The sequence below is a fragment of the Lutjanus erythropterus genome, chromosome 14, assembly GCF_056507025.1.
Source record: "Lutjanus erythropterus isolate fLutEry1 chromosome 14, fLutEry1.hap2, whole genome shotgun sequence".
Classification (NCBI taxonomy): Eukaryota; Metazoa; Chordata; class Actinopteri; order Lutjaniformes; family Lutjanidae; genus Lutjanus; species Lutjanus erythropterus.
Genome location: NC_139330.1, coordinates 37303550 through 37331305, shown reverse-complemented (window position 1 = coordinate 37331305; position 27756 = coordinate 37303550). Strand labels below are relative to the sequence as shown.

Genomic DNA, 27756 nt, shown 5'->3' with positions numbered 1-27756 from the left:
ACAAAAAATAACGTAAAATAACGGAGTAAAGCATCATGTAGTAACGTTAACTGAATTACTGAATTTAAAAAATAATGCATTAGATTACTAGTTACTGCAAAAAATAATGGCGTTACAGTAATGTGTTACTTCGTAACACGTTAGTCCCAACACTGTTGTTGACCAGGCATATTTTCACCCCATTCATCTGACAGGCCCCCTACCACGGTAAAAATAAACAGAGTGATAACCTTGTAAATAGCTCTGCTATACCCTGTAATGTCTTAAATAGCTCCTTAGCTCCAGTTATGCATAGGTAACGATGCACGACAAATGTCAGGGCTGATAAAGTATAAGCTAATACTGGCCTAACCAGCTATATCTGTCTATATCATCCTATATTAGCCAATAAATATCAGATAGACGAATATCTGATTTAAAAATTTAGTTATATGAAAACATGTCTGTGAATATTCTCAGTCATCCCGGTCATGGTATTCGTATCAGGGTTTGTAGTAGGCAACTGGACTTGATAGAGTTCTTGAAGACGTTTCACCTCTCATCCAAGAGGCTTCTTCAGTTCTTACTGACTGGTTCGGGAGTTCAGGTATTAAACCTAATGGGGTTGTTAACACCGAGGGGAGCATGTGACTCATGTGCCCGGCCCTCCATTGTGTGACCCTTGAGTGTCACATGGGGGGAGGTGTGAATGAGAGTCGTTAAGTTGTTAAGGTCCCTGCTATCATGTGAGTTGTTGGAGTCACATGATTTCAGGTGGGTATCCAACTGCCTGGGGAGTGATCTTAAGACTGCATTGTAAGTGGCAGATAAATTGTGTCTTAGACCTCCTCCTCTGTTGAGAGATGGCCGTTCCAGGTTAACAAAAATGGCCTCTTTCACTCCTCTCTCAAACCATCTGTCTTCTCTGGCCAAAATACGGACAATGTCATCTTCAAAGGAGTGAGAGGCGAAACGTCTTCAAGAACTCTATCAAGTCCAGTTGCCCAAACCTTGACACGAATACCATGACCTGGATGACTGAGAATATTCACAGACATGTTGCAAAGAGACCATGACCGGGACATCACTATTCTCCCGGCAGACAAAGGGAGATGTATGGTGGTGCTGAATACAACAGACTTTCTAAGGTGAATAGTCTACTCAATAACACAGCCACCTACGAACCACTTAGGCAAGATCCTACCAGCAGCTACAAGAAGAAAGTAGTCTGCTGTTTACAACAACTGGAGAAGGATCAAGTCATTGACAGACAGCTGTATTACCATCTATACCCGGGAGAAGCCATTCCTCGTATCTAGGGTCTCCCTAAGATACACAAGGAGGGAGCCCAACTCAGACTCATCATCAGCAGTATCAACTCAGTCACTTATAACATTGCCAAACACCTGGCCACTATTTTGGCACCTTGGGTTGGAAACACTCCACACCACATCAAGAACTCACAGGACTTTGCCACCAAAATCAGGGAAATGAAACTGGACCCAGATGAAACCATGTTGTCCGATGATGCTACCTCACTTTTCATATGCAGTTGCCACAGTAAGAGAATGGTTACTGCAGGACAAGACATTGTCCAACAGAACCAACCTCACCACGGACCACATTTGTGCCCTGCTTGACCTCTGTTTGACCACCACCTATTTCCAGTTAAACAGGGGTTTTTACAGGCAAAAACATGGCTGTGCTATGGGCTCACCTGTGTCTCCGATAGTGGCCAACCTCTACATGGAAGAAGTAGAGAGCAGAGCCCTGCACTCCTTCAGAGGAACACCTCCAAGCCACTGGTTCAGGTATGTTGATGACACCTGGGTTAAAATAACCACACAGGAGGTTGAAGCCTTCACGGACCATATCAATGCTGTGGACCAAAACATCAAATTCACACGAGAGGATGTCCAAGGCTACAGTTTGGCCTTCTTGGATTGTGCAGTGCACATTGAAGAGGACAGAAGCCTCAACATCCATGTTTACAGGAAACCCACACACACAGACCAATATCTCCTCTTTGACTCACACCACCTACTGGAACATAAACCAAGGGTCATCAGAACCCTCCACCATAGAGCACAGACCATTCCAACCAGTACGGAGGGAAAGGATAAGGAACAAAAGCACATCAGGGTAGCTCTCAAAACCTGTGGATACCCAAACTGGGCCTTCATCAAAACCAACAAAAGAAACAGGTCTGAGAGAGAAGAAAATACCATCAAAAGGAAAAGAAAAATCCAAAGGAAATTCCTTACATTGCGGGCATTTCTGAAAAATTCAGGAGGATTTTTAACAAACATCACATCCCTGTCCATTTCAAGCCCAGCAACACCCTGAGGCAAAAACTTGTCTACCCCAAGGACAGAACACCCAGACACAAACTGGAGAATGTAGTGTATGCCGTCCAGTGCAGTGAGGAGAGCACGGACCTGTACATTGGGGAGACAAAACAACCGCTGAATAGCGCATGGCACAGCACAGGACAGCCAGTTCCTCAGGTCAGGACTCAGCAGTCCATCTACATCTGAAAGCCACAGGACACTACTTTGAGGACGACAATGTCCGTATTTTGGCCAAGGAAGACAGATGGTTTGAGAGAGGAGTGAAAGAGGCCATTTTTGTTAACCTGGAATGGCCATCTCTCAACAGAGGAGGAGGCCTAACACAATTTGTCTGCCACTTACAATGCAGTCTTACGCCGCATTTGCATTGAGCTCGGCTGCGCCCGTAACGGCTGCACCGTGGTTTTGCTTCATTATCATTCATTATCATTCATTATCATTATCATTCATTACCTTCATTGTCATTTGCTTCATTAGGTATGTTTATATGAATTATTATGCGCCATTTATAATGGAGTCTAGTTAAAACCTTGTGGACTCTCAGTTCTGATTATTAGTGAATTTGTGTTTACATGATGACATGACTATGATCATGCTTATGTGCATGCATGTTTACACAAGCAAGTACAATACAGTAGGTACACTGGCATCAAGCAATATGGGGGGTGAGGGGTGGTAGAATCTATATTCAGACAGGCAAAGATATCATGGGCATTTTTTATTACAACTGCTTACAGGTCTGCAACCTTGAAATATTCATTAAGTTTATTAATTTGACCAACAAAAATGTTTTTTCAGCACATGGGAATCTGACTACTCCATATTTATTTAGGATTTTAAAACATTTTTCATTGAAACTCTTAAAGGGATTGTGTGACTTCAGTGAATCTAAACTAACCTTTTTAAAAGTCACACAGTAACAAAAACAAAATAAGCGGTCAAGGTAGTGGAACAGTGGTTTGGAGAGGGCAATATTTGACTATAATACATGATGCTGCTGACCCTGTCCACAGCAGGACATTGCTTAGCTTCCTATGCCAGTACTCCTGCTGCTTCTCCAAACTGGGGGCGTGTCATACACAGACTATGAAGAAGTATGCACAACCCCATTTCAAATCATCTGAACTGTCCCTTTAGAGCCACATTAAATGGTGAAAGTTTTAAAATAAAAGTAGTCTTGTGGAGTAATGTTTTACAAGTTTTTTTTTTAGTAAACATGTATATAAATAATGCAGGTTTTACAATTTTGGAAATTTTGGCCTCACAAATGTTTTGTGGAAGGAAATACATTACACATGTTTATTAGCCTTGAAGAATACAAACAATATATTTTAATGAGAAACACTGAATGTAAAAAGTTTTTTTGGTACTTCCCCCTAGAATCACAAATGACTTTTTTACATTTCTTTTTGTGTACAGATCAAATACACAAGATACAATTTGTTAATTTAGAGGTGGTGGTAGTTATATCTTACATATATTTTCCCTTTTGCATAGATGTTCCCCACAGGCTCCAGTCTTGAGACTTAAGTTAATCCACTAGTTAGGCCTACCAAATCCTGACTCCATATTTAAGAGTATTCCTCAGATTCAGCATTGGAGTCCGATAACATTGTCAGACAGGGTTTTTTTTGTTTGTTTGTTTGTTTTTTTAAGGATGTAAATAAATGCCGTGTTATCGTCTTTTTTATTCCACACATTCTTGTCCCTTGGTAGCCTGGTGCCCATGCACAATGCAACTCACTGAGGTCATGGGACTTCATGACAACATTCAAAAACTATGCTCATAATTTGCATCACAGTCCAAGATGGCGGCATACTTGTTCAAAGACACTGGTCATGGGCTAGGTGTTATTATTTAGCCATGGTTATTATATTTTGGGGGGCTTGTCTTATAAAATAGTTTTATGAGGATGATTTTCTTTGGTCTTGTTGAAAAATAATTATTTACATTTTAACAACTTGGATAATCAGGCACTAAATGTGTGTATCCTGGAGGATACACTGCCCAGATAAGGGTACAAAGCAGGGGTAATCACTCACAAATATACTTGTGTTTTGAGGCCTATATGCTACAGACAATCAATAATATGAAGGTGTAAAATATTGATTACTATTTGTTTTACTTTTCAATGTGCATTATTGATTAATTCACCAGTATACACATGACATTTGACATGACATGACATTTTGTGTCAGCAACTACAGTTCAAGAAAGAGAAAGGCGAAGTCTGTAGCTTCACCAGCTGATATCTGGATTTTGCAGTGTAGTGGAACCACAGGGAAGAAAGTAATATAAAAAACAGAAATAAGATTTTTTGTTTATAAATGTTAATGGCATGGTGTTTCTTCAAAGACTGCATATATGCATGAATAACTATTGTTCATTTTTTTTTTTTATATATAATTCTGTATGTATATAATTCTGTTCCTCTGTGATGTGAGATACATATCAGCACCTGCCCTACCTCTACAACTCTGTAGATTTATATTGATGTCATTTATATTGATGATTGTTTTTGTTGAATCCCATTATGGTTTCTTGCTGCAGTGATACAATATCTCTGTGGAAATCAGTAAAGTTTCATTTGATCTCATGTTATATCTTCGGGCTAGCGAAATCAGAATAGGCACCATTTACCACTCAAACTACGTATCATGTTGCTACCTTCACCTCATCATCACTTGGTCAACTTCTATCAAATTATTAATGTGTATTTGATTTCATAAATTTTTTTCAAATCCAAGTGTGGGCTGTGTGGATGCTGTGGGTTTGTTTCAAGGTTCATGAATGATGCAGAATTGTGAACAACTTTGGGTTTTCTTCTTAGTTGTCATTATAACAAAAAGCCAAAGCAATAAGGTATTTCAGCATTGATTAACAACTACTTCACAAGAAGACTGGTCCTAAATATGGCAACAACAAAGGGCTCTAAACCTGAGCTGTGAGACAGAGAATAGTGGCAGCAAGAGAAAAGTTATAAACAAGATCTGATTCCAGTCTCAACAAAATATCTGGCATGACCATGTGCACTTGCAATGACTTAGCCATTAAATGAAAAGAGTAAGAGAAGAGTTTGGAGAGTGTCCAAGGAATGGTTACAAGAGCTTGCTAGTCTTAAATATCAGAGATGAGATTTTACTCATTTCTACATAAACAGATCAGTGAGTCAGGGCTGAGGTGTGTGTATATGTGTATGAGGGGGGCTGAATCTGTTCAGTCTCGGCCTTGACTGCTCTGGCCGCAATCATAATCCACCGCCGACCTCTACACTCTAGTCATCCAAGACTTCTTCCCCACAAGACCTAACATACTGTACTGTAATGAACCCACTGAACCTCATCAGAGCCCTTTCACATATTAGCAACATTGCAACTGAGGCAGACAGACTACAGGGAGGGAAAGGAAGAATATCTCTGTACTGTATGTACTGTAAGTGCTTTGTTCTGGTTAACCCTCAAACTGGTTGACTGAAAGAGTTTGTCTCTTTAACAACCTGGATTTGGTGAAGACCTGTCATTGCTTTATGATAGTGTGCTGATATTTTCAGTTTTAAAAAGCTAAAAGTTTGTTTTGAAACTGTGTATCAAGTTTTGAAATTGAATTTGATCAGACTGAATTTGTATTGCATGTCCGCAGTTAGGTTTGAAATCTGAAATATGATGATAATTCGAGTATTCAATCATCAAGCCTTCCATTCATCTGTCTTTGGAAAGAGAACTGCATGCAGGTTGAGGAGGCAACAGGCTAAGTAAGGCAGCCCAGACGGCTCTTTCCCTAGCCACCTGCTCTACTTGCTTCTGGGGGATGTCACCTATCAAGCATGTTCTGGGTCTGCTGGATCATCTCCTCCTAATTGGACAGAGGGAGGGTTCCCAGAGATGCCCAAACCAACTCTTCCCTCTGGATGTCTGAATATACCCCTCTTATTTAATTTTATTTATATCTTTCTCTACCTCCCACTTCTTCAGTTTTTTATTGTTATTTTCCTCAGGTCAGCTTGTAAACTGACACACCAGCTGGTTTGTTACACAGAACCATCTGGGAAGCCATCCATGGAAACTGTTTGGAAAAGGGAGAGCACTGTCAAACAATACTTGGCAGGTGAATGGATGAACCATCTGTCACGTCTAACACAAGCTAACCTCAACCAATCAGATCAACTCACCAAATTGGAGCTACCCAGAAGAAGAGTGAAAACACTCTTTTGTCGATAAAAGAGTGTCATTTTCTTTCTCTTCTTTCAGGGAAAAAATGCTCTCCAATTCAGACATAACTGATGCTATCACAATATCTGTGCTCACCCCTTTAGGAGTTGTTTGTTCGAGGCAAGTCGTTTCCATGGACACCTCTCGCTGTCGGTGCACCTAAAACCACGCCCATTGCTACGAGTGGTCCCTCCGAGGACACTGATTGGCTTACACCTCTGGTGTGGAGCCTGGCAAAATGGATTCTCACGTGATCTCATGATCTTGTGAATCCAGCTGCCTCACAAGGTAACTTCAACAACACAAAACACCTAATCTGTGTGGCTATTCTTGGTTAGGGACAAAAATAATGGATCCTCTGTAGCTCCATTGCTATATAATAAACACCAAGTTAGTATTTTTTTTCACTGAGAAATACTATTGGGTTATTCTGAGTGGTGATGCAAGGTACCAAGCCCATTTGGTTAACACGGGCACCAAAAGATAGTGGGCAGTTCCTCACAGCACTTCCATGTCCTATCCGAACCTGGCATGAATTATCATTCATGCCTCTCTGACACACAGGCGGAAGTGATGATGTTTGGATTTGAAGTGTGTTCAGGCTAAATTAGATTTTTCTGATTTCTAATTCTTCTAGTTCTTCAAGATCAGCATCATCCTCCTTTACTCCCACTTACGCTCCATTTTTTTATTTACAAAAAGCAGTGTGAATATTAAATTTTGTGTCTTTGTACTAAGTATACAGTGCTTAACAAATTTATTAGACCACCACCCAATGTAAGGTTTACGCCACAGCTGCCCTAAATTTTCAGCATTGGTAAATACCAAAATCATTTTTTATGTTTCTGTAATGGTTAATACACCAGTATGTAGAAGCTCTTGAAGCAAAATTATATTTTTAATGCTAAAATATAATTAGGGCCCGAGCACCGACCTTGGTGCGAGGACCCTATTATAATCGCAAGAATTAATATTATTATTCCCGTGACGACAAATGAATTGGCTTTTTGGGGGCCTTATCATATTCAAAAACTCACCAAATCTTTTGCGGGCGCATCAGTCCCGGCGAAAATTTTCATATTTTAAGGGTCTCAGAAATGGGCGGGGTGAAATGACTCAATAGCGCCATCTAAAGACAAGCCCCGACAGCATGTTTCTCCGACATGCATGAAACTTGGTACACAGATAGATCACACAGAGACGTACAAAACAGCCTCTTTGAGCCACAAGCTAAACCCCACATTTTTAATTTTGCGGCCGTTTTTGGCATTTTGCACATTTCATATTTGAACGAACTCCTCTGACATGATTTGTCATAACGACTTCAAAATCGCTGTGTACCATCTAGACTACTTTGTGATCAAAAGTTATTAAAGGATTCCCTGTATGTTAAAGAGCCTGCGCATCAGGTGGCGTTGAATTTTGGCGTTTCGCCATGAAACAGGAAATTGCTATAACTTGGGGTACATGGTCAGATCTGCACCAAACTTCATGTGTATGATCAGTGTATCGGCCTGAACGCGTCTGTGTGACAATGTCTCATGATAGCCATAGCACCCCCTGACAGGAAATGACTTTTTTTAGGTTTTGACGTGCTGCTCCAACCGCATTGATTATTTCCAACTCAAATTTGGTCAAGAAGACCTTAACAACAGGGTAATGCTATATTTTGAAAACTGTGACGGTTTGTCAAAGGGCGTCGACGTGAGAGTGAGGCAAAGGACCTCTGCGCATAAAACCAACATATTTAGCATTAACTTTTGTGTACAAGTTTGCATCAACATGCAATTTCACATGTGCTTCACAGTTCCTGGCCTGAACGTATGACATGAATTTCGTCAATGGGCGTGGCTAAACGGCTTGACCACGTCTTTTAAACAGCAGTCCCCCCACCACGTTTTGCTGATATGCACGTAAGTTGGGACACACGTGTATCACAACCAGACACATAAAAAAGTCTCTTGGACCCATAGGCCAAGCCTAACAGGAAGTCGGCCATTTCGAAATTTGTGGTCATTTTTGGTGTTTCACGTGTCTTGCATTTTAACGAACTCCTCCAGAAAGAATCAGAACGGCTTCAAATTCGCTGGCTACCTTCTGCACTACACTCTCATTAAAAGTTATTAAAAGATTTTGTTCATGTTGTCATGGCGGCGAATTTTGATGGCTCGCTATGAAACAGGAAATGGCTATAACTTTACCAAAAAAGGTCAGATCTGCACGAACCTTCATATGTCTGATGATAGTCCTGCCCTGAACACATCTACACGACAATATTCAATAATTTTCATAGCGCCCCCTGTTGGCTTGCACAGCTGTTTTCCACTGAAGCTCCGGGAGTGTTTTGTTAAATGAAGGTCTTCACCGGTCCTCACATCAGCACGGGGGTGAGTGGATATCAAGTGACATTTCATTTTGGGGTGAACTTTCACCTTAGTGCGCCATCTGACGGTCACAACGATTCAAAAAAAAAAAAAAATTGTGAAAAATTAGTTTTAGTGGTTGAATGTTATGCTTAATCAATTTCTGACTTCTCAGAGAAGTCCAGTGAGTCGGCTCAAATTTGGCTATAAAAAGGTGAATTCAGTTCAAAATTCTTCATTCCTGTTCAAAATGGTAAAACATCAAGAGTGCACTGAAAATGGAAGAGTCTGCATTAAAGCACCCAATGATGCTGAATGGTCTCTGAGACAAATAGGGAAAGACAAAGTGTCTCACAGTATGGTCAAGTATGCTTTGGAGTCAATTGCTGAGACTGGTACTTAAAAAATGCACCAAGGAAGAGGCAGGAAAAGAAAGTTAACTGAAGCAGATGTCAGACACCTCAAGATTTTAAGTACTAGAGACAGAAGGAAAACCACTGCTGATCTTCAGGCAGAGATAAATGCTGCTAGATCAGAGTCAGAGAAAGTCTCCAGAATGACCACAAGCTGAGGGAACAAGGTTTAAAGGGAAGACTAGCTGCTAAGAAAGCATTATTGAAGTCTGCAAACATCCAGAAACTCCTCAGATTTGCCAGGGAGCACAAACACTAGACTGTTGATGATGGGAAGAAGGTACTCTGGACGGACGAGTCCAAGTTTGAACTCTTCAGTCAGCATCGTTGTGTTCATGTCTGCAGAAAAGCTGGAAAATGTTTTGATGCCAGATGAATTGCACCCACAGTGAAACACGGTGGAGATTCCATTATGGTATGAAGTTTCATTTGTGGAAATGGCGTGGACAAATTAGTGAAAATCGACTGTATCATGAACAAGAACATCTACCACAGCATCTTAGTGCATCATGGAACCAACAAGACAATGAGCCCAAGCAAACTTCAAAGCTGTGCAGAGACTATTTGACCAAGAAAAATTAATCTGAAGTACTGGAACTGATGGACTGGCCAAGTCACAGTCCGGATTGGAATCTTATTGAACAAATTTGGGATTTAGTAAGTTCAAAGATCGATCGCACAGAAGTTTCATCTAAAGCAAGTCTGTGGAAACAGCTAAAAACTATTTGGAAATCAATAACAAAAGAGACTGTGGATAAGTACATAAAAATAATGCTAGCAAGAATGCAAGCTGTTATCAAGGCCAAAGGAGGCTATACAAAATATGAAGTTTTTTGGTTATTATGTGTGAAAAAGGACTATTTAGTTGTTTCAGTTTGTTATTTGCCACATAAATAACAATACCATTTTTAGTTTTAAACAAGTTTTTGAAAGATTTCTAAAATATTTATGTTTTCTCATTTTTATGACAGGTGGTCTAATGAATTTGTTAAGCACTATAGGTCAAAGAGGTTTTGAAAAACATTGCATTCTGTTTTTACTTAAATTTCACACAATGCCTGAACCTTTTTTGAACTGGGGTTTAAGTATTTTTTTGGGTGATAAATCCTCATGAACCAGTGGCATTTATCAGGCTGAAATGAGCGATTTACAACAAATTTGTGCAGTTAAGAGGGCTTGGTGAATCTTGGAACACTTGCACAAACAAGCCACAAGGAAACAGTAAGACAGATTTAGGAAAATAAGAAAATGTTCTTGCATGAGGCCCTGTGTTTTCAAATTTACCAAATCGGCGTGTCTGAGAGTGTCTTGTTCTCAAGAATTTTCGAAAGACTTTCCAGGCCAGGAAAGAACTCTAAGCTGCATCTTACCGATACAAATTAGATTAATGATTCAAAACGACACTGTGATATTGGTGAAATGACAAGTTCAACTAATTTAGTGCAACATGGCTTTAAATGTTTACCAAAGGGCAAAGGAAATACTGCAACAAACTCAAATCTGAAACATACAGAGGTTTGTGACATAGCACAGGTCTCTGAACAAAAGAATGTACAATTACATGTATAAAAACACTGGATAATCTATGCAGGTATAACAGCCAAATAACTGATTTAGATAACATCTGAAACCTGTTGAACTTCCACATTTAAGTAGATTTGAGATTTAAAAATAAAATAAAAAATGTTTCCATCTCTTTCACACTCCTTCTTGTGCACATCTGACTGATCTGACGAGAAGTTCCTTACCTGGGAATTATTGCCCTATTTTTTGATCCTATCAGATGACAAAACTGCTCTGTTACTGGAACCAATAGGAGACTAGCTCCTTGTGAGAGATAAATCCCCTCTGCAAATTGAGAGCAGCTTTCGAGGACACAAATCTGGTAGCAATTACTTGTGCCTGTGCAGCACATGAAAAACCCCTCTTGATGTTTTACACAGTGCATGTAAAACACAGCATATAAAATGCATTCATTAATCATTGAATTATCATTCATCAATATCAGAAGTCTGGTCTGATTTTTGCCAACATTAATGGCACACTGTGTCTGCTGATTCTGGATGTTTCTGTCAACATGCTGCTGTAACAAAGATTTGTTTTGAGTCTATATTCACTGATTGGACCTGCCAAGGCATTGGGGTCATTTTTACTGTCTGATGCACATCCTCCAGGCCAAACAAACTAACAGTTAACCACAGCAAGAGTTAGTGGCATTTCAACTCAACTGAAAGTGCTGAGAGAAATCCTACTTACAGTAGTATTACACTGATGGATGGTGTTAATGAGAGTGAACTGACCAGGCAAACCACAATAGCATAGCCTTCACAGTGAGGGATCTCAGTTTAAAAAAAAAAGAAAAGAAAAAAAAGAACGAATATTCCACAAATCAGTAGGGGTGCAACGGATCGCAGTTGAACCGTGTCCCATACGGTTTGGCATGCATGTGATCCGCAGATCACATGTGAGCATCATAGTTTTACTGTCACTGTTACCTTTGTATAAGTTATAATACCCAACATCTCAATGCAGAGTTTCAGTGAACAGACAGGACAGATGCTGCTGTGTGCAGCGCATCTCTGTGAAGAGCGACTGATTTAAAAGCCGTCACATCGCCTTGAGTGAAATCCAGACCATAACTTTTTTCACTGATGTAACTGTGCTATCACCAAAGAAACAGATCATAAAACTGTGATGTTCATTGAAACTTTGGTGATATCAGCTGTCTTAACTTCTACACAGCTCCTCTCTGCTCACCGGTGCAGCTCTGTCTCACCCTGTCTGTGACACAGTGTGTCTGCTGATTGATCATGACTTCTAACCAATCAGATGTGCTGTGCTGTAGGGGGGACATTGAGCCAGACAACAGAGCGTAGTTGTGTATTATACTGTACAGTGTATAATGATCTAATATATGTGTAGTATATACATAGTACAGCACTGTATAAGTTTGAAGTTTTTAATATTATTATCATTATCGTTACTATTATCATTATTATTACATTACATAACTATGGTGATAATTACAGACAGACAAAGATCAAAGACAAGTGCATTTTTTAATTTTGATCCGTTGCACCCCTACAAATCAGCAATTGTGAGTTGGTTTGCAGGCTTTACCATTCTCCATGCTGTCAAAGAGTCAGAGTGCTACGAAACACACTGACTGTATGAATATCAACAGCTCAAACTCTGAGAGGGTGTGAAGCAAAAATAGAACGGTGAGGATTGATTCTTTATATCAGACTTTCCTTGCTCTCTCAATAGAGACAATTAGCCAAAAAAAGAAGACCAGGATGGTAGAGGTTCAGGCTTGTGGCAGAGAGGGCCACTGGTGTAAATTTCACAACTGGGAAAATGTGGCAAAGTAAAGTAACATCTGTTACTTTGATGTTCATGTTGATATAAAGCTTAACTGGGCAGACATCACAACTACTGCAGATGTAATCCACCGTTCTTCTCCTCGAGATACTTGAGTCCTTTGAGGCAGTGGTCTGCAATCCCAGGGCCACATACCAGTATAGGGCCCCAGAACATTTGCTACCAAGCTACAAGAAATGCTATGCTACAGAGCATTTATATGCTTAGTATTACATGTTAGACTATGGTCACGTCATTTATATGGACACATCTTCATCTCTATCAGAGTTTTAAAAATTCTAGATGTGATCTATCATGCTGCCTTCCAGTTTGTGACTGGTAACTTATATGAAAATGGCTCAATGTACTTCAATGTTTAAAGGACATAAACCCATATGTTTTTTGTCTGTTTTTGTGTGTTTTTGTGTTATCTATACCGGCAGAAATGAGCCAGGCAAATCTGCCTTCTCCTTTGATGCACCACATACTGAATGCAATGAGCTGCAAGGCATACTTAACTTAGAATTCTTACCCTCTTCTGACATATTCAAAAATACTTGAAAATTTGTTTTTGACATAACAATGTTATTGCTTTTATGAAGTGACATTATTTGCCATGATTATTTTTAGACCCCAATCCCACCATTTTGTATGATTGCTGTGTTATTGTATGCTTTTGTGCTTTTGTGATGTATGTGTTTGTTGACTGCTGATCTTGACCAGAAGAGCTATTGTGACTCAAGGATAAAGGATAAATAAAGAATAAAAAAAATAAAATATTGGTTGATTGGTGATCATATTTGTACAGATATTAATTTGAACTTTGAGCAATCTATTGCTACTTGATACCATAAAGGTCTGGAATGGGGCTGCACCTAACCATTATTTTTTAAACGATTAATCTAACAATTATTTTTTTGATTAATTGATTAATTTATCGATTAATTTATAAGCTGACTAATCTAAGGATTTTTTTTTATTATTCAATTAATATAACAAATAATTTACCTTAGATAAAGTACATTAGAATAATGACACTAGCAGCATATTTTAAAGTCAGTCTAATTTCCACCCTGTTTAATAGACTCCATGTCAGATGAATGATCAGAAAAATACTGGACAACGGGGTAATGGCTAGGGCAGTACTGTAATAGCCAGCTTTCTCAGCTCAGGTGCCCAGTTAGTGGGCGTTTGTTTAGTGGCTGTTTGCCACTCTGGGTAATAATATTTTTTGGGTTTTTATTTTGTTTACTTATTTCTTTGTTTGTAGCTGTATGGCGATATGGGGTTGGGAAATTTGGGTCTCCACAGTTATGACTGTCACACATCTGCAGGAATGTAATTATTTGCTCAGTCTTCTTCGTAATTATGTCTATGTTACAGGTTGCTAGCTGGAATATAAATGGCCTAAATGCTCCCATTAAACGCTCAATGTGTCTGGATTGGCTTAGGAGACATAAAATAGACGTTGCCTTCATTCAAGAGTCGCACCTTAAACCCGCTGATAAATACAGATTAGTAAATCGATACTACTATACTGCAGCTGTTGCTGCATTCAATTCTAAAAGCCGTGGTGCCTTGGTGCTAGTAAGGCGTAGTCTGACCTTAACAACAATTGAAAGCTATGGAAGTGAAGATGGCAGAATCGCATATATTAAAACAAATATTAACGGTTTGAAAGTTGCGTTTCTTTGTATATATGCCCCCAATCAGTTTAGTTCAGATTTCTTTGAAACCATTGGTAGGACTTTATGTAACCTGCAGGATTTTTCTGTAATTATTGGTGCTGACATGAATGCCATCCTTGATCCATCTTTGGACAGATCTAACATACTTCCACAAAATACTCATCCATCTATGGTAGCATTCCAAGGGCTGATAAACGATTTTAATCTTACAGACCTATTTAGAGCTATAAATCCTTCTGCAAGACAATATAGTTTCTATTCAGATAGGCATAAAAGCTACTCAAGGATTGATTACTTATTGGCTACTGTAACTTCAATCTCTCAAATTCATTCAGTTGTAATCCACCCTAACTCTTTATCTGATCATTGTGTGATTACATCACAGTTTACACTAGCAGGTGCTGCTACTAGAGCCACAAGATGGCGCTTTAATGTAAGTTTACTTAAAAACAATGATTATTGTAACCACTTCAGAAACACTCTTAAAGTTTTTATTTCAGAGAATTCCAAATCAGTAGAGGACCCTCGAGTTCTGTGGAGTGCAATTAAAGGTTTTATCAGAAATACAACAATTTATTTTGCTTCTTACCTTAATCGAACAAGACTGAGCAAAATTAATACACTTGAACACGTTTTGCGAAAACTAGAACTTGAACAACAGAGAGATGGTTTTACTGAAGATCGGAAGAGGGAAATTAGTTCAGTCAGAGTAAACCTCAACAAGTTACTAAAAATCAGAGCAGAATTCCAAATTCATAGGGTTAGGAAGAATTACTATTTTCATGGATCCAGACCAAGTCGTCTCCTCGCTTTGAGTTTACAGAAATGCGAAAAATATGCTAATATCATGGCTATTAGCTCAGAACAGAGGTTACTTACTTCTCCTAAAGAGAGTTTTCTTCATTTTACTCTAAACTTTATAGATCTGAAATAACATTAGACAATGATAAATGTAAGTCCTTTCTGGAAGGTCTCAATCTCCCATCTCTCACTCAAGAAGACAATGAGCGGCTTGGTGAACCAATCACTCTGACTGAATTAAAGAATGCTATTGCAGGGATGAAAAAAGGCAAATCACCAGGATGGGATGGGATCCCCCCAGAATTTTATCTTGCCTTTTGGGATGAATTGGGACAATACCTGTTAGCCATGATTTACAAAGCTATTGATATAGGTGCCTTTTTTAATTATGTGAATTGTGCTTTAATTGCTGTACTGCCTAAACCCTACAAAGATACAACTAAATGTAGTAACTATAGGCCATTATCCATCCTAAATGCTGAAATTAAAATCTTTGCACGACTTCTCGCCTCCCATTTAGAACCTCATATAACAAAATTGATTCATTGCGATCAGACAGGCTTCATGAAAACACGGCTCACCTCTGATAATGTTCGCCGATTACTCCATGTAATTCACAATGCTAAAGATATTGCTTCCCCTTGCGCAGTGTTAAATCTTGATGCCGAAAAAGCCTTTGATAGGCTAGAATGGGAATATTTATGGGAAGTTCTGCAACATTTCCAATTGGGCTCGAATTTTACTAAATTAATTAAATTATTATACAGTAACCCATCTGCAATGGTAAATACTATTGGCATTATATCAACCAAAATCGCTTTATCACGGTCTTGCAGACAAGGTTGCCCTTTAAGTCCCTTCTTATTTGCTCTGTCACTGGAGCCCCTCGCTCAGAGAATTCGGCAACATCCGTTTATCACCCCCATTACTTTTAATAATACCACCCATTCCATATCGTTGTATGCTGATGATATACTTTTATATTTCGACAGAGCAGCCATGTCAGTACCTCATATTTTAGACACGTTCGAGGAATTTGGTTCTGTATCGGGGTATAAAATCAATTGGACAAAATCAGCACTTTTTCCATTAAATTCAGAATTGGATCCCAGTACATTACCCCAGCATATTCCTATTGTTAATCAATTTAAATACTTGGGGGTAGACATTTTCCCTTCATTAACTAGTATTGCTAATAAAAACTTTCAAGGAATTTATAATAAAATTGAATCAGATCTTGTTAGATGGTCATACCTCCCAAAATCACTGCAAGCTCGTGTATCAATAGTTAAGATGGATATACTACCGCGGATACATTTTTTCTCTTCCATGTTACCTTTACCTCCCCCAACTGATTATTGGGATAAAATTCACTCCTTGGTATCCAATTTTGTTTGGGGTGGGAAACGACCACGTATTAAGTTGATAACTCTCCAGCGTCATAAATCAGAAGGTGGCCTTTCAGTTCCTAATTTCAAGCACTATTTCTGGTCTTTTGTCTTAAGACCATTATCAGTTTGGCTGAATTCTGATTCTGTCACCTGTTGGAAGGCTATAGAGGTCAATTTAGCATACCCACATAGACTACAAGACCTGATTTATTCTGCTGTTCCCTTGAAACGGGCTAAGTTGCGCCTTGGCCCCATAATGAGTTTTCTGTTGTCAATATGGCGGGTGGCAGAAAAGGAATCTAATATAACATGTAAATGGCACCTTAAGAGCCCAATTTTTCATAACTACTCTCTTCTCACTGGGGGGGTCCCATTTTCATGTCCATCCTGGAGCACTAAAGGGGTTAATACATTTACAGATATTTATAAAGAAAATGGTCTCTGCAGTTTTAATGATCTAAGAGTGACTTACAATTTACCAGGATTTTCCTTTTTTCTGTACCTCCAACTGCGATCATCCATGAAAGCATATGGAGTACCATGGAACACCCCATTAACCACTCACCCCTTCCACTCCATTTTGGTCAACAGAGGACGGAAAGGAGGTGTGGTCTCTAAACTGTATTCACTCTTCTGGAATGCTTCCTATAAGGCTCTTCCCATTATACAAGTATGGTCTGAAGACTTGAAACAGTACACTGGAGAGGATTTGCTCGACTGGGAGAGGATATGGTCTTCAATTGTCATTGCTTCCAAAAACCCAGAATACCAACAGATTCACTTCAATTTTATTCATAGGACTTACCTCACACCAAGGAAGGCCTATCTCATGAAACGGTTATCATCCCCAAACTGCACCTTGTGCACAGATGGACTCACAGGTTCCTACATGCATATGTATTGGGAATGCAGGGATGTGAAACATTTTTGGGGTGAGGTCTATGCCACTCTGTCTGATGTTTTGGGTTTAACGATGCCATGCTCTCCCATCTTACTACTTCTGAATGACACTGCCTCACTGAAACTAACATGTATTGGTAGACGTATTTTCCTAACGGGCATCACTGCTGCTAAAAAGATGCTAGCGTTACGCTGGAAACCACCACATACAGTCACAAAATCTCAGTGGATTAACACTTTTAGTGATATCATTAATATGGAGCTTTCAGTGGCGAGGATGCATGGTGCGCGATCTGGCACTATTCTGGCATGGCAAGATATGGCAGATAAAATTAAAGAGTTAATGTAATTGTCTTTTTACAACAATAACAAAAAAAAAAAAATGTTTTCCTTACATCCTGCGCATCTCATTGAATATGGATTATGGAGACCCAGGGGGAGAGGGAGGGGAGGGAGGGATCGCCACAGGTCTTTTGTTTTCATTTTGTATTACCCCATGTACAGACATAAAATGTCAATAAAAAAGTTGATCACAAAAAAAAAAAAAAATACTGGACCTGAAATTCAAAAGGAGCTGTGATGCATATTAATTTAATCAATCCGGACAATCAGTATTTTGACTTCAAACTTAAGTTGGTTATGACATGGAGTTATTTCATCACTGGAGTCATATGCAGGTAAGATGATCACTGGCACTGTATTTTTGCATTTTTGTGGAGCAAAGAAAATAATTAAAACAAGACAGTCTGTAACATTAGTTTTAGTCATTTCTGTCTCATATGGCTGATAAAGTGAACAACAGTTCACAACAGTGTACAAAACAGCAGAAGAGCATCATCAGATGACTAGAAGTTAGCAGTGGTGCAGGCATCAGTTTTAACAAGGGAGTGATGAAGAAACTTCTAGCAAATCTATCTTAAGTGACCTCTACAAACAGAAACATATTCCGTATGTTGATAATCCTTATATATCATGGTTGGGTGATGACAGAAAATAAAAAGGATGTGGCTGCTGTCTCGCTGCTGGAGCGGCAGGAGCAGTCAGTGCGTCACTTCCAGCACTCGTGCAGTATTATTTTAACTTCTCCAGTCAAACAATACCTGCAGAATTCATTGTACCGTATTCCTACTTAAGATAGTGAAAAACTAAACTACTTTGTGGAATGGATTAATTTAGACGTCTACCTGAAGTCTAACTATCTGTTATATCTAAGCCATGATCTAGTTCTGTCTTCATGAAAGCAGACACAGATGTGACACACCTACCTCACCCCATCACAACGTTCACATGAAAACAGTTAGTGATAAAGGTTTGTCTGTGCTTTATGCTGTAGTATGTAGTAGTCCTAGCATCACTGTTAATGACAGAAATAGAATAAAGAACCTGATTAAGAGAGTTACTTCCATACTTCCCTACAAAATAATGCTGAAGCAAAGAACCAGGAGAAAGCTGAAGCACACATCAGTTATACAAGTCCAAATGCTGCACATAAACTTTCAAAGTGTCTGCTGTGCCTGCAGCTGCATTTTATTATGTATTATAGTTTACCCTATTTGTGTGTATTTGGAAATGTATTGCTCCATATTATACCACACATATTTGTCATTTGTTTGGCTGTTTTGTTGTAGGACAGGTGATGGCTATTTTTATTGCTGGACTGCCTTTGTAGTGACCTGTATTGTATTAATGGGCGATGCTGCATTCTATTTAACGGTGCTATATTGGTGTTATAGTAGATTTTGTAGACAGTCCTGGCTAGGGCTAGCTCCTGTGCCATAGTCACAATTAGCCCATTCATGAAATGTTCAAACACATGAATTTTGTTCTTCCAGTTAAAGTTTGATTGATTTATTTCAGTTGTTCATTTAATGTTAAATAAACTCTTAAATTAATTGGACAATAGACAGTCATTGGCTCTCTCACAGTTAGCTACGTAGCTTAATTTCATCAGCAGTCCCTGGGAAGGCAAATGCACAATATTTTTGGCACCAAATGGTTATAGTTATGGTTAGAATTCAGTGGTAGAGAAAATTAAAAAATACATCATACAAAGTTAAAAGTAGTTCCAATTTAAATAATTACGCCATCAATCATTATTTTTGGTCTGGCTGATATTGGGAAAATGTCAAGTTGATCTACTAATAAGTAAGAGAAATAATTTATTATTTTGAGATGTTTTAGTGTTATATGCTGATAGCTGACTGCAATGTGTGCATTGTCACTAAACCTACAGCTTCTCAGCTGGTAAAAGTTATCTATGTTTGATGTGCTGACTATGTCATATTATCTGTTGGTCTGTTGCTGTTGTCAGATGAGTTTTTTTTTCATGCATGAGAGAGCTTTTCAAATACAAGCATATAAATTTGTCTTTTACAATGAAACAAAAAGCACCAGCTATGTAGCAACCCCCTCACTCTGACATCCCTGCACACTTATAGCATGCCTACTCAGGATGTTTCTGCTGACTAAATTCCCTGTCGATTACACGCAAATTGTAATTTAGACTAGACGACTAGTCTAACAGTGATAAAACCCTCAGAAAGCAGTTAAAACTGAGCACAATTTATTACTTGATAATGTTGAACACTGTCCAAAATAATGCTGCCTGCATTAAGAGTCATTTGAAGCTATTAATCACATTCTACAACCCCCAAATCCATTTTTAAATGCAGCTGAAATGTGTGGCACTTTATGTTGTGCAATATGAACATTATACATTGTCCTTCAAAACATAAAAACAACTCATTAAATGCTTCAGACCGAACAGGATCACAGTGTCTGTGGTTAAATGAAGTTGTTTACCCAGAGCTAATGTTAGCTGCAGCCTGACACACAGTGTGGATAACATTATCAGTGCTAGCAGCAGCAGCAGCAGCAGCAGCTCTTCTTGTAGGTTAATGTCCGTGTCTGCGCTGAATGTGGTGACACATTGCTCCAGTCCAGGGGTTATATATCAGTTTATTCTGACACAGCCTATATTCATCCTTATTTTTTCAACATGAAAATACTAACAAACCGCACTGGTTTTACAAGCTGTCATCTGTCCAACTTTGCTGATAAAAACATCCAGGCCATCAGGGTGTTCATGCTCAGTGAATGTGGCGTGCAGCTGTATGACATCTTAGAGGCAACAGTTAACTGACATTGTATATGAATAAAATATTAACTAATAGTTTAACTGACTAGTATTTCTGGTGCCAGCTAGCGAAGGCGGCACTGTTTAATCATATAGTCAACTAATGTTGCACATACCTAATGTATATAGGTTCTGTGTGTGTGTGTGTGTGTGTGTGTGTGTGTGTGTGTGTGTGTGTGTGTGTGTGTGTGTAATATACCAAATAACAACATAGTGTAAGAACTGAATTTCCCCACGAGAGATTGATAAAGTACTTATTTTTAAAGATGTGGATACGGGCCAGGTGCAGGTCTCATTTAGGCCCTTGGCCTGGCACTTGAAGACAGACGCTGGTTCTAATTAAACTATATACATATGAAGTTGGTCTCAGGCAGCATGAAGCTCAGCTGATATAATATTTCATTGTTAAATAGGCTGAATCAAAGCATGGTACTTACTGTTGCTGGATGTGCTGTTGGATGTAATGTGGTCGTACAAGCTGGGGCGCCGGCTTGACAGTTAGTTTCATCTTAGTTGATGGAGGGGGGACAGAGGCATAACCATTGGGAAGCACTTGCTGAGGTATGGGCCGCTGGGGTACGACATTGTGTCCATTAGTGTGTCCAGTGGTGTGCCCATTTGTAGGTCCATTCCCAGGCAGTGCTGGAAAGGCAGGTGTGTGCACCGTCTTCTGCTCGCATGCCTTCCCATTTGAGCCAGGCTTGCAGACACAGAGCTGAGGCCTGAGGCACATTCCTCCATTCTGGCATTGAGGGACACAATTGGCTACAACACAAAACCCAGACAGAGCCAAGAGAGAGAAGGAGAAAAGAAAGAAGAGGGGCAGAATGAAAATGAGTGATGATGGGAAGAGGTTACACATACAAAAACACAGTGAAATGATGCAAGCATATGGACAAACTGGTCTTTACTTTATGATTTTAAATGCACACACGCACATTGCACCTCATTCATTTATGTACTGGTATCTATAACTGTAAAGTTAAAAGGCAAAAGTATGCTGATTTTAAAAATCATATTTAAAGCTTTGAGGTGCTTTCAAGTGAGTTTGGCTGTTGGGAAAGTAAAACACTTCTGCTGGGTGAAAAAGCTAAATGTCATCTCCTGACCAGTACAATACTGCAGCTTTCTCATACTGTTGATGCATATGGAAACCATCTTGGATTTTGAGGTTGGTGAGGTTCTTCTGACTTTCAGTCTGAAATGTAACTTCAGGGGACATTCCGGTTGAACTTTCACATGGGGAACTCTGATATTCCAACTTCCCAACACACCATTGTATCTTCACCATGAACAAATATATTTTGACATTTACTGAAAATAACAATGCACCAACAGCTTTGATAGTGCTGTACTCATCATGAGCATGGTCACTTTGGGCCTTTTCCATCAGCGTTTTTGGGTCAACCCAAAGCGTACCACACTGATTTGCATTTCCATTACAGGGTCTGACATTTACGGTTACCCGAACGCCCGGGGCAACTAAAAATAGCCAGCAGGCAAGCAAAACCTGCCCAGACATGTCCAATCGGGCAAGCACCAGATCATTTCTTTTTTTTTATTATCATCATTATGTTTTTCCTCTCTTGTTTCTGTTACTATGGAGCCCCGGAGTGGCCAGTTACAGCGTGCCACTGCCTCCATTGGCGGACGTCAGACATTCATTCAAACATCATGGCGGAAGGCTCGCAGCCAGTTAGCTAAATTGGCTTATGATACACATAAAACATGCTATGTAAAGAAAAAGAGATGGGGCCCTTGGTTAGCTCAGTTGGTAGAGCGTGCGCCCCATGTATGGAGTCCTCTGCAGCGGCCGTGGGTTAAACTCGCGCCCATGGCCCTTTGCTGCGTGTCATTCCCCCACTCTCTCCCCATTTCCTGTCACGTCTTCAACTGCCCTGTCATTTAAGGCATAAAATGCCCCCAAAAAAAGACAAACAGGATCTCAACAACACATTAACAATAAATATTGTTCATGTTCAATAGGGGTAAGAGGAAATAAAAAAAAAAACTTCTGGTCCTACCCCCTCTGTTCTTTACAACTTCTTTTTGTTTTTTATCCCTTCTTAGTTGGCTATAATATAGCTACTAAATAGTGCTCTCTGAAGAAAGTGCCGTGTAGTGTTTTATACAGTCAACAGGCAATGGATTTTAGTTAGAAATAAGTACACCACCAGAAAAAGAACCTCCTAGACAGGGCAAGTAGGAATTTAGATGGGGCAAGTAGATTTGTGAAGTACTTGCCCTGCAGGGCAAATAGGAAAAAACCTTAATGTCGGACCCTGCCATTATCACTTTCAGCACGCCGAGCTGCACCAAGCAGCACCCAAGACGGACCTACTCTGGAGTGAGGCCAAAGGGAGCTTGACCCACGTCCAAGCAGGCTGCGGTGACATCTTGCATGCTGCGGCCAAACTGTTTTGATCCTCTTTTTTCCCCCTCGAACAAGCGAGTGTTGTGATACTCAGTTCATCTGTGTGTCGGAGAGCAAAGAGAGAGATGTTTCTTAAAGTCTCTTTATGTTCAGCTTTCAGTTCTTCTGTAGCTTCTCACTGAATCTTTATGTTTTGAAATGTATTTTCTCTCCTGTGTCACTATGTCTGCATTATTTTACTGTTTGGTATTTGCTTTCAGCTGTGTCAGAGTCATGTTAAGTTACTGCTGATGAAACCCCCCGACCCCAAATGAAAACATTTCCTGTTTGTGCTGCTTCATAATAAAAGGATTTAAGTAATGAAAAAAATTGATTTTTATTGTGAAGAATGTAAGGAAACAGTGTTTATCCCAAAGACATACATGAAGGGTTTATCCACCACTTTACAGTCGCTCAACTCAAGTCTCCTTGAGCTCGTCTTCAGGCAAAAGAGTCAAACAAAGTCGAGCCATGCCATGCTCTCTGCTCTGTGGAGTGCACGTACCAAGTCTATTTTTGACGAATGCCAGGTCAAACTGCACAAAGCAGATTGGGCCAATAAGGAAGTCTGACACAGGAACTGCAGTGAAAATCCATTTTAAACATACAACACCCTGGGCAGACTTCACCGTAAAAACATACAAAAAAGAAATAATTTAACTATGTAGCTACTTACATGTGATAAAACCTCAAACATCACAGAGAAATGAACAACAAAATCTAAGCAAGTCAACAAAAATCAGGTAGGCCAACTTACCTAGCATTCACTTATGAAATGCTCTTTGTGGGGCATGAGGCCATGTGGCAAATAATTCATAACCACATCACAGACACAACATCATAAAGCTGTGTCCAGTCGAACTGAGCAGTAAATTGTGCACAACTGGAAATACACGCATTGATACTGCTGCTGTATGATGACCACAGCTACTTAATAAAGTCAAAGAAAACAAGTCATTTTGTAATTTCATGAAATTCTGAGTATACATGCATCTTGTGTGTGTGTGTGTGTGTGTGTGTGTGTGTGTGTGTGTGTGTGTGTGTGTGTGTGTGCGTGCGTGTGTGTGTGTATGTGTGTGTGCGTGTGTGTGTGTGTGTGTGTGTGTGTGTGTGAACAGGAGATGGCAAAAAGCCTGGTTGGGGCTCTATTCTCCCAAAGCACATGGTGGGGGCACCCATTTCTCTCACAGACAGCATGGCAGAAAATACACGCACGCACGCACGCACGCACACTTGGACCCTCTTCTGACTACATTCAACCTCAACCTAAATACGACATAAAAATATAACATTATCTTAGTAATCTACCTTTGTGTGTGTGTGTGTGTGTGTGTGTGTGTGTGTGTGTCGCCAGCAAGAGAAATGACTCAGAAAGAGGCCAGTCCCTCTCATTCTCCCCAGGGTCCCTGAGGGTGTGTCACCTCCTCGCTGAGCTTGTTAGTCTAATTAGTGGCTTTGAGATTTGTGAAAATGATTAATGAAGGGAAAACGAAATGGTTGATGAAAGACATCTGCTGGCATGAGGAAAAGTTACCGCCTATGTGGTTGTGTCCACAGTTCTCAAGACACTCAGAATGCAATGATTTTTTTTTTTTTAAACATTCTATCATTAGATCTGGTCCAGGTTGTACCATCTATCCCCCATATATTCACGTGTACAACCGAGGGCAAAATGCAAACCTTTGTGCTATCCCCATTATCCTCAAGTATGATTGGCTATGTGTCCAGTGAGAGGCGGGATCTTGGTTTAAACCGGCTATTTTTAAAAGTACAGGGTCTGGCTCTCTGCATACTCCAGCATTTTTTGATTTCAAATGGGAAAATAAATTGCTCGTGTTAGCTTTGTTGGCGGTCACAGTTATGTAGCACCATTTTTGTAGCACCATGTAGCACCATTTTTTTTTTTTTTACAAGCACCTCCTTCTCCACCGTTACTGTGCTTGCAGTCATTTTCACACAGAGGCAGGTGCGATGACATCATCGACGGTATGACAGCAGAGCACAAATCTCTGCCGTGGCCAAATTTATATCGTTTCTACCGTCATACCGTGTATACCGTGCAGCCCTAGTTCAAATAAGTGTAACAAAAAACAAAAACAAAAAAAAATCTAAACACTTCCTGTTCAACAATTCAGTTCTTTTCAGTTCAATGCAAAAATAAAACAATTCAATGTTCATTCGACATTGAATATTCGATTCAAAAAGTTCATTGGATTTCCAAAAAAGAAGAAGAAAGAAAACAAAAATAAACTCAGGGACTACCCAGAGTCGCCTCACAAGAAGTCCAGTCCAGGCAAGTCCAGTCCTCACTTTGGCAGCACATTCCCTGTTAGTGATAGATGATTGCTACAAGATGAAGAGGTCTCTCAGTAGAGAGCAAATCCCCATCAGGCCATCACAACTGCCAGATGCAACCAGCATAGATTTGGAAAGTTACACCAATATTAACATGACCCCCATATAACATTGTCCCTCACTGAAACAAGATTTCAATAGTGTTGTGTCGTTCACAAATGCTTTGTTCAAAAGAACTGATCTTCAAAGTGAAGGAACTGAAGTGAATCACTTCCTGTAAATGATCCGTTCCCAGCCAGTTCACTTGGGCTCTCCATCAGTTACGAGTGAACATGCAGGGATCGTCACGTATCACGCAGACTGTGCTGATGCCCGCCCCCCTTCCTGTCATGTCTTGAAGTCTTGAGAAGGAAGTGTTACCAGATATTTTATTAATAATTAGGTGGGAAAATGTCCCTGCTCTGCATAAGGTAAATCATGTGAACAGAACGTGTGTGTCGCTTCATATAGTTGACAATGTGTGGTGAAACCTACAATATGACAGAATGTTTGGTACGAGTTTGACATTGTCTCGGATCATTTCACAGCAACGGAATGCCACATGTTCCTCAATTTGTTCACTAACACACTGTAGAGTGAACCGCAGCTCTGCGCAGCTCCTGCGCAGCTCCTGCACAGCTCCTGCACAGCTCCTGCACCCCTCTTCATTTGATAGTAGATCAATTAAATTTCACTTGATCAATGAAATTCTTAGCGATCAATTAATCTTTCATCGGTTGATCATTATCATCCCTAATCTCTAAATTTGGAGTTATGTGTCTTTGCTATATTGATCAGGGAAGATATGCTGAAAACCCCTCTCTTTTCTAAAAGTTATTTGGCAAATTATGTAAAAATGTTAAAAATATGTTTACACATTCTTTTTGCTGTATATTTGAAGAGAAAATCTTACAAGAAAAACACCTTTGACATTTTTAGCTGGTTCTTACAGCAGGATCAACATTCACTCTCTTTTGAGAAGTCACTTTTCCCTTGCATGCAAATGTCATCTAAAGGGGGAAAACAGGCTGAATTATATTGAATTAATGATGACATTTCAGAAATTTAATATATTTTAATCTTACAGCTCTATCTTAACTAAATTATTGGAGTTTGATGTCTTTTAAAGCTTCTGTTCGTGTTCAAGTGTCACTCTTTACCCATTTTATTCTGCTACATCATGAAACTAAGTGCATATATTGCATTATATATTGCTTAACACTGTAAGTAAATGGAAAACAAATGTGTGTCATAGTCAAACATTTCAAAAACAAAGTCATGCAACAATGATTTTGTCCTAGTGCTTTGATGATAAAGTTGTGGATAAATCACCACTTTCTCGAAGAGAATATAATACTAAACACTTAAAAACAGGTCAATAGTTTAGTTGGTTCACATTGCAGGCCCTATTTTATGCTAATCTAAAGTGCAAGTGGAAAGTGCAAGGCGCAATGGATTTCATTTATTCAAGGTGTGTTCAAATCCACATTTGTCGTCTTGTGCCAGGGGCAGGAGTGATATTTTTGCCCTGCCCCACCCTTTAGTGGGATACACCTATCAGGTGTGTCCATGTGCTCTCATTAATTCACAGGCGAGTTTAAGCCAAACATGCAATAAATCAATCAGAAAGTCAGCTCTCATCACCTTTAAGAAAGCAGCGCGAGTGGCAGCATGACGGCGGATTTACCAGGAGGAAACAAAGAGAAAAGATTTGACAGATCTCCTGGTTCGAGGAGTGAAAGTGCGAGAGCACACAATATATGGAAACAGTAGGATGTCTCCAAAACAACTTCATGTGTAAATAGTTTACATTAACGCCTGCAAAAACTCATACAATAAATGAACTGCAAATGTCATGCAGATATGCAACTGCTTATATTCTAACCTGAAGCACCTTGAAAGTATGTTGTATTTTATAATTAATTATTATCATCATTATCATTATTAGGGCTGGGTTTAAAAAATCGATTAATCGATCTGAATCGATTTTCCTGTGCATGGCCCGATATCGATTCATAAAATCCCAAAATCAATTATTTAATGTCTTTTCTACTGTGTGTAGTATGGCCCAGAGTAGTCTCGCGTGACCAGCACTTCTCGCGAGATCTCGTCACCAGGCGACAAGCATTGTTAACAACATGGCGGGAGCCATGAGTGCACCACCAATAAACTTGAAAGCAGATGTCTGGATGCATTTTGGATTTAGAAAACACGAAGGCAGCAATGAACTGGACAAGAGCAAAACAAGATATGCAACATGGAGGTGAAATATTATGGAAACACAATGAATCTCCGAAATCATTTAACGAGACATCACCTCGAAACGCAGTCTGCAAAGACGTCAGATCCGAAACAAACCCAGCTGGAGAAGGCATTTGTATGTAAGTTACCAGCAAACTCTCCTCGAGCCCAGAAAAT

The 27756-nt window shown here is 39.6% G+C and overlaps 1 protein-coding gene and 1 pseudogene across 1 annotated transcript in view; one reads left to right on the top strand and one right to left on the bottom strand.

Moving 5' to 3' along the window:
- The window catches only part of ltbp1 (latent transforming growth factor beta binding protein 1), a 224142-nt gene that overhangs the window by 162058 nt on the left and 34328 nt on the right, over window positions 1–27756 (bottom strand). The window contains exon 3 of the mRNA XM_084735368.1: window positions 21029–21356. Within this exon, the coding sequence (XP_084591494.1) occupies window positions 21029–21356 (328 nt within the window). The remainder of the gene's footprint in view (window positions 1–21028; window positions 21357–27756) is intronic.
- On the top strand, window positions 991–6793 carry LOC146315942 (uncharacterized; annotated as a pseudogene).